Source organism: Gracilinanus agilis, chromosome 1 (assembly GCF_016433145.1).
Source record: "Gracilinanus agilis isolate LMUSP501 chromosome 1, AgileGrace, whole genome shotgun sequence".
In the NCBI taxonomy this organism is placed as follows: Eukaryota; Metazoa; Chordata; class Mammalia; order Didelphimorphia; family Didelphidae; genus Gracilinanus; species Gracilinanus agilis.
Window position 1 is genome coordinate 540,968,664 of NC_058130.1, and position 8,031 is coordinate 540,976,694.

An 8,031-nucleotide genomic window follows, 5' to 3' on the forward strand; every position below is an offset into this window, starting at 1 on the left:
ACCAAAGTAGGACTTAACTAGTGACAATCATCATTACTAATAAAGCATGACTAAAAATGCCTGATGAATCCCCTCTCTAATGAAAGCAGCACCTTCAAAAAAAAAGGAAAAGTGAGTTATGTCTGTGGTACTGGTTCAGTTTAGACAGTGATGAAATTAGATCCCTTAGCAAAGAAAATAACTTCCCCTGCCCCAGTCGTTTACATAGAAGAAACAAATGGACATCAGACACTAGAAAGTATGGAACCATTCAGAGTCAGCATACAGAAAACTGTAAAAAGAAAAAGTTTAAACCCAGACTTCTTCCTTGAGTTTTGCTTTCTCTTGGACTCCTTCAGGCACATGGGAGGGATGGTCAGATTTTTTTTTTTTTTGGAGGGGGGTGTACCAAGCCAGCCTATTAAGATAAGAGCAGGTAGAATAGAAAGGCCAAGATTCTTCTCAGAGTATTTGTCTAAGATCCTAGCACCCAACTACTATGGGTCATCCAGTGCTGTTCCAAGCTTCTTCTACATACCTTCTCCCACATATCTCTTCTGATGAGTTCTGATCTTCATCTTTTATTTTTCTATTTATTCCCATTCCTGCCCAGACCAGATCTCTGATCTTCCCCATCATTTCAGGTCCCCATCTCCACAACTTTCCAGGCTCCTCTACTTACTCCCAAATTCAGATCAGTAAAGCCTGTGATCTCCATAGTCACAACCTACATAACTACTCTGAGAATCTGGGAGTGCTGAATATAGTGGAAACAAGAGGCCTGGATTTCATTGCTAGGGTGGAAATGATGGGAACTTTGGGAGGAAGTAAACTACTCCATTTTAAGAATATGTAAGAGAGGAAATAAAAGTACGCATAGTCTAATATACATCCTGGATTTCAGGAATGCAGATTTCAAGAGGTTCAGAAAAAATTGGTAGGATCTCACTGATTATAACTCAATAGGGGATGTTGACTCATGAGAGATGGGAGGCTATCAAGAATAAATTCTGAATGCACAAATAAAATCAAGTCCCATGGAAATATTTAACTTTCTAAATATATACTGAATTCCCCCAAAGAATGTAAATTTCTAGAGGGAACGAAATCTTAAGCCTAGGACAGTACCTAACACAAGATACACACAAAAGTGGCCCAACTTAAGTAGTAAAAGAGTACCCAGATAACCTCAATGACTTCAAGCCATCAGGCCTAGATCAACTATGTACTAGGTCAGTGATGGGCAAACTAGGGCCTGGATCTGGCCCACAGGGAATAGGTTGCCCATCATTTTACTAGGGCATCAAGAGAACTAGCAAATAGAATCATTAAACCACTGTTGATCTTTAAATTCATTTCCTTCTTTTACAGGGTTATTAAGCTGATAAATAAAGAGAATGCTAAAGCATTTACCTAAATGTGAGCAAATCATTTGAATCTCATATGTTATTCTTGCAGAGATGGAGCAATGTGGGAGAAAAGATAGTATATTTAGGTGGATTCAGAACTGCTGAATGGCCAAACTTAAAAGAGAAGTACAGGTATCCTTTCCACATTGCAGGAGATAAAAGCTTGGTGCCTCCAAGATCTGGAAAATCTACATAAAAATTTTTTGCCCTCCTTTCATACTAGAGAAGAAGGCTGAATTTTTTCCTGTAAGAAGTATTTACAGTACCTTACTGTAAAACTTTGGTTAATTATTTAGTCATAGGCTATATAGTTTCTAAATTTTTCTGTGTTTTCCACTGGCCTTCCTATGTTGTCCACAGCTTCTGCAAAACTCTCCAAAAATTCCCATTTAATTTCTTATACTGACCCGTGTTGTATTTAAATGGAGATGGGGAAGTCAAGATATGGAAGGGATACCTATAAGTTAATGGCTGGATGTGAGCCTGAAAGGAAGTCTTCAATGGAGTGCCCTAAGGATCTGTGCTTCCTCCTGCACCAGATGGTATATTTATCAGTTTTGCAGACACCACAGAGAACAAGAGGGTAGGGTTTCACACAGGGTAAGACAGTCAAGATTCAAAAGAAGAAGCTAGAACACTGAGCCAAATATAGTAAGAAGAAAACCTAAAAAAGATAAATATAAGTTCTTATTTGAGTTCAAATAATCAACTTTACAAGTACATGATGGGAGAAATATGATGAAATACATAAAAAAAATAAGAGGGCTGTGGACTTTTAATTTCAAAAAAGACCAAGTTCAAAATGACAGCCAAGACAACTAAGACAATTTACAACTCCATCACCAAAGTATAGTCTAAAGGACTAGGGAAATGATAATAGTCCCATTTATTCACACTAGACAGACTATATCTGGAATACCATGTTCAGTTGGCACACTTTTGGATAAGCCAAAGGGAGTCCAGGAGAAAGGAAATGTGTGGTAAACAGTCTTGAGCTTAAGTCCTATAAGAATCAGATGTAAGAATGGGCAATAATGACCCTGGGGAAGACACCAGATTCCTTTTATTGTGGAAAGCAGACAGGTAGCAGCATAGAAGTGAGGTAAGAAGTGAGTTCATATCCTGCCTTTGACACTTGCTAGTTATATGACACTGGGCAAAATCACTTAATCTCCAATAGCCTCTATTTCCCTATATATAAAATGACAGGATCCTGGGATATGACAATTTCTAATGGCCCTTTTGCTCTAAATCTAGGATCCTACAACTGGTTTCAGGTCTTTGAAGAGCTATCCCTAGGAGGACAGATTAGATTCGATCTGCTTGGCCCTACCCATAAAGAGAAACAGGTGGAAAGTTCCTGGGAGAAAAAACTTCAGAGTTATCCCAAAGTCAGCCTGTGCAAGGTAGTGAGTTCCCGGTCCCTTGAGGTCTTCAAGCAGATGCTTCTGGGAGTTTACGATGCTATTCTATGAGGACTCTGGTCCACGTCCTGGTCCAGGTCCAGGTCAGCGATGGAGGTGATTGATTCGGAGATCCCTTAATTCCGGCCCTGTGGGGGCACCAGCCACTAAGTGGCCTATCTTCTCTGAGCCTCAGTTTTCCTGTCTTAAGTCCCTCCCCTGTCCTCGAGAGGTCTGGGAGGAAAACACGCAAGGAAAGCACTAGATAATCTAAGTTCCGGCTCAAATAAGTTGTAATCACCCGCTGCCCGGAGCTACCCCCACCCCCACCCCAATCTGTCTGCCAGCCTCCACCGTGGCCTCCCCCTCCCTAGCGCCCAGATGTCCCGCAGGGCACTTACCTCCAGTGGCTCCACTTCAGTTCTTACCCTGCCCCTCCCCCGCCCTCCTCTCCCCCGCCCCGCCCCGCCCCGCCCGGACCTGCTTGTTGGCCTCATCGAAAAAGACGCAGTTGACGGGATTCGCCTTCTCGAAGTGCACCGGCCGCTCACACAGCTCCAGGTAATAGTTCTCCTCCTCGCTCATCTCGGCGGGCGGCAACTCCGCTCTGGGCCCCTGGAGGGGCCTGAGGCGGTCCTCGAGCGCAGCAGCAGAGCGCACACGGGGCGTTGCTCGAGGGGCAGCTGAAGAGGCGGCAGGGACGGCAGCCCCAGCGGCGGCTCCGGGAGCAGGAGGCCGCTTCCTGGTGCCTTGGCCCCACCCCTTCACGCCACGTGATCCTGACAACCTCCTCTCTTAAAAGGGCGAGGGCTCCAGTCCTCTGGCAGTAGAGGCGGGTGAGGGGCCCACCAAACGCCCAGGTTGCGTAGCGTGCGTGACGTCATACATCTGGGACTCCCGCTGAGAGATTCTGCCCCAACCTCAGCTTGGGCCACTTTAGTGCGTGCTGGGCGGGAATCCCACGGTTCGACGGAAGGTTAACAGATTCAACAATAACAATAGTAATACAATTAATTACAACAATAATAACAATAAGGCAACAACCAAAAACGACAATAATAATACAACAGTTAATAGTCACTGTGTGGAGTGGAATTGGGGGTAGGGGGCTCTCATACCCTCAGAATCACTCTAATGAACAGACAGGAGACTTGATAAGATGCCGGCAGAGTTCATGTGGTTTTAATGGGGGGGGGAGATAAGGAAAGAGGGGGAAGGGTATAGAGTGAGGGAGCACTGTCTCAGAAACAGTGGCCATTTATGCTCAAATTTACTCAGAAAAAATGTAACAATAATTATATAACAGCTAATAATGACAATAATAGAACAATGAATGACAATATAGCAAGAATGAACAATTAATAACTTATCCATAAATGAAGACCAGCAATAATAGGAACAAAACAGTACAGCAACGAAAACTAACAATAATAAAAAATATAATTCTATAACAATTAATATGGGTCGCTATATTAACAACAATAATGACAGCAAGCATTTCTCAAGCATTGACTCTGTGCCAGGCAATATGCTAAGTGATAGGGAACACAAAGAAAGACAAAAGATAGTTCCCCCAGGAGCTCACAGGTTAATGGGGGGTGGGGGTGGGAACAACCTACAAATAGCTAGAAAAACTGAGCTCTAATTTTCATCTAACATAGAGTTACCTGGAGAATGCATGGACATTTTTTGGACATTTGCCCTGTGGCTGTCCTAATTCTCTTCCAGAGGCACAAGACAACCTTAGGTTGAGGCCAAGTTTTTCACAGTCCTAACAAGTCACTGGAAGGGGCAGCAGCCTCTGAGTAGAAACATTGGCTGGTTGACTGTCAGCTATCCTAAGTACTCATAATACATAACAGCTTCAGTTGGATTCATGGCTGGATGTATACTCTTTCTCTCTCCTTCTCTCTCTCTTCCCCCCTATCCCCTTTCTTTGTGTTCTCTTCCCCCCCTCCCCCATATATACATATATATGTATACAAACAACACACATATTGTGTAGCCCCTGTTGCTCACTTCTTTGGGGGAAGGAAGGAAGGAAGGAAGGAAGGAAGGAAGGAAGGAAGGAAGGAAGGAAGGAAGGAAGGAAGGAAGGACAACTATTCCAGAAGACTGTCAGAGCAAGTTAGACCCACCTCCTGACAGAGAACTAATGAACCACGGTGCACTGGTCAATGCAGAAATTTGTTTTGCTTGGCTTTCCATATATGCTACAAGGGTTTTGTTTGGTTGGTTGGTTTTTCTCCAGTGGCAGTGAGGGAAAAGTGATTTTTGTGATTGAAAACATTTTAGTTTAATTAAAAATATTTTATAAATCAACTTAAATTCTAAATTGGTGTTGCCTTTGATGGCCACAACAAACTGCTTGGCAGAGAGATTAGGTACTTGCAGGGTGACATGGTTTCTAGGTTCTTTGCATTCACTGGAAATTGATGGAATTGGAAAAATTTCCTTAGAAAATGGTAATAGTTATCTATATCAGATTACTTACTATCTCTGGGAAGGAGGAAGGGATGGGAGTAAGGGAAGGAGGGTAGGAAAGAGAGAAAGAATTTGGAACTCAAAAAAAATTTTATATTAAATATTTTTATATGTAATTGGAGGAAAATATTTCAAAATAAAAGATAGTGATAGTCATTGTTCTTAATCCAGTTCTCATTTTTTCAGTATTAACAACTTTTTTAACTAGGCCAGATTTAGATTTCTTGAATTGAATGCCATTAGCTTTCCATTTACGATTTGTATTAGTTTTTATTCCAATAGTCCAGTGGTCTGAATTTACAAAAATGGTTGTTTCCAAAATAATTGCTACATCAGTAACAAGTCAATTACTCCTGCTTCTTCTAAAATAAAACATTTTCTGTTGTTATCTGGTGTTTCTCATGCCCTGACCCCGTATAGTTTAAGTCATATACAAGATGAGGCTTCCTTATAGTCTTGAAGTATTTCATCCCTTTTGTTTCTTGATCCTGAACAAAGTTTCCCAACATATTTTGTCATCCTCCTCTGTGCCTACATTTTCATTAAAGTGTTGGAGTATTAATGTTGATCGAATTTGGAGAAATCTCTTAAAACTCATTATATAATTCCTCTATTTTCTACAACAAATGTTGGCATAAAGCTGCTATTATTTTTAGGTTGATCTTTTGGCAAATACTTATTGCAAGCTTTCTGCAATCCAAGGTAACTAAATATCCTATGAAATAAAGTTTCATTGTTGCAATTGGACACAATATAAAACCAATTCTCCCAATTTCCTTATTTGCTTTTCTGAAGAGCACGATGGAGCAATCTTTCCATTTAACTATTTTTTCAGCACATATTTCAGTAGCTCTGCAATCTCATTAATGTGGGTTTTCTCTCCATTAATGATGATCACATCTCATCCATAGACTGTCCATCCTCTGTATCTCTTCTCCATACCTCTTTTAAGTTTGTTCCAGAGAATGTACTCGATGGACTATGGGCTTTTCTCAAGTTCCCTAGACCCTGGCCAGTCATGTCTTCACTCTTCTCCTGACTCTCCCAGAATTTCTCTACAATGCTCCAGAAGCCTCCTCATCCTAAAAACTCACTCCATGGCTGGATTTCATCTATTAGAAGAACCTGCTACCCCTCTGGTCTCACCCTCTCCTTGGCTGGCTCCTCCCAGAACTTCCATGTTAAGGAGTAAGCCCAGGACAACCTTTTCTTTAATCCTCTTCTCTTTCATCCCTCTTCTCATAAGAATGGAAGCTCCTTGAGGGCAAGAGCTATCTTTCAGTGTTTGTAGTACCTGCCTCACAGATAGTAACTATTATTTAATAAATGCTTGGCTAAGTCGAATATATCAGTGGAGTTCATGCTCTACTCATTGGTTATTCTTCACTCACTATGTACTCAGACTAACTTTTTTTTTTAACCTTTACCTTCTGTCTAAAAGTCAATATTGTGTATTGGTTCCAAGGCAGAAGAGTGGTAAGGGCTAGGCAATGGGGACCAATTGTCCTGCCTAGGATCACACAGCTAGGGAAGTGATCTTTCTAAAATGCCTGACTATATCATCCCTTTACTCAATAAACACCAATGACTCACTATTAACTCCAGGATCAAGTATCAAATCTTAGGTTTGGCTTTTAAGTCCTTTATAATCTGGCCCCTCTCTTTCCAGTCTTCTTATAGTTTATTTCCCTTTGCAGTGCCATCTTGGGCAAGTCACTTAACCTGTTTGCCAAGGAAGCATCTAGGTGGCTCAGTGGATAGAAATGTGGGCCTGGAGCCAAGACCTTAGTTCAGATCCAGTCCAGACACATGACTCAGGACAAGTTGGTCACATAACCTGTCTTAATCCACTAGAGAAGGAATGGCCAGACCAGTCCAGTATCTTTGCTAAGAAAATCACACGGATAATGTACTCCACATGGTCATGAAGAGCAGGACATGACTGAACACACTGATCCAGAATCACTGGCCTACTTGCTATACCTTCCACTTGGCACTAGATTCTCCCGGGATCCGTGCATTTTCACTGCCCCCTACACCTGCATTTGCTTTCCCAGCAAGTAATTTCCTGGATCCTTGTCCTCTCCTCCCACACCAAAGCAGATTCTGCCTTGGAGATTTGCTCCCATTTCCCTTTTGTATCTGTTGTGAAGTCTTTCCGTTTGTCTGCTCCATTAGGTAAGCACAATCTAGTGCCTTGCCCAAAAAGCATGTGCTTCTTGTAGAACTCTGATCAACACAATGACTAATTTCAAAGGACTTATAAAACATGCTGTCCTCCTTACCAGATAGAGAAGTGATGGGTGGATTCTGTGTACAGATCAAAGCTTGTTTTGGAGTTTTTTTTGGACACCACCACTTTAGGACTATTTTGCATGACTATACATATTTGTTATGGATTTTGTTTTTCTTGACTTCTCAATAGGTGAGAAAGGGGAAATGAAGAGAAAATTTGGAAATGAAAATTTTTTTAAAAATGTATGAGGAGTGGGGCAGCTGGGTAGCTCAGTGGAGTGAGAGTCAGGCCTAGAGACAGGAGGTCCTAGGTTCAAACCCGGCCTCAGCCACTTCCCAGCTGTGTGACCCTGGGCAAGTCACTTGACCCCCATTGCCCACCCTTACCAATCTTCCACCTATGAGACAATACACCAAAGTACAAGGGTTAAAAAAAAAATGTATGAGGAGTTAAAAGAAATGCATGTTGATTGACTAAGCTGGCATTACCTGTTCCAGTCAAAGACTTGCTGGCTTAGTGA

At 41.9% G+C, this 8,031-nt stretch overlaps 1 protein-coding gene across 1 annotated transcript in view; it reads right to left on the reverse strand.

Annotated features, from left to right (window-relative positions):
* RMC1 (regulator of MON1-CCZ1) overlaps positions 1-3,487 on the reverse strand; it is a 39,177-nt gene extending 35,690 nt beyond the window's left edge. Inside the window, exon 1 of the mRNA XM_044666567.1 lies at positions 3,272-3,487. Coding sequence (XP_044522502.1) covers positions 3,272-3,376 — 105 coding nt within the window. The 5' untranslated portion in view covers positions 3,377-3,487. The remainder of the gene's footprint in view (positions 1-3,271) is intronic.
* Between the last annotated feature and the right edge of the window lie 4,544 nt (positions 3,488-8,031).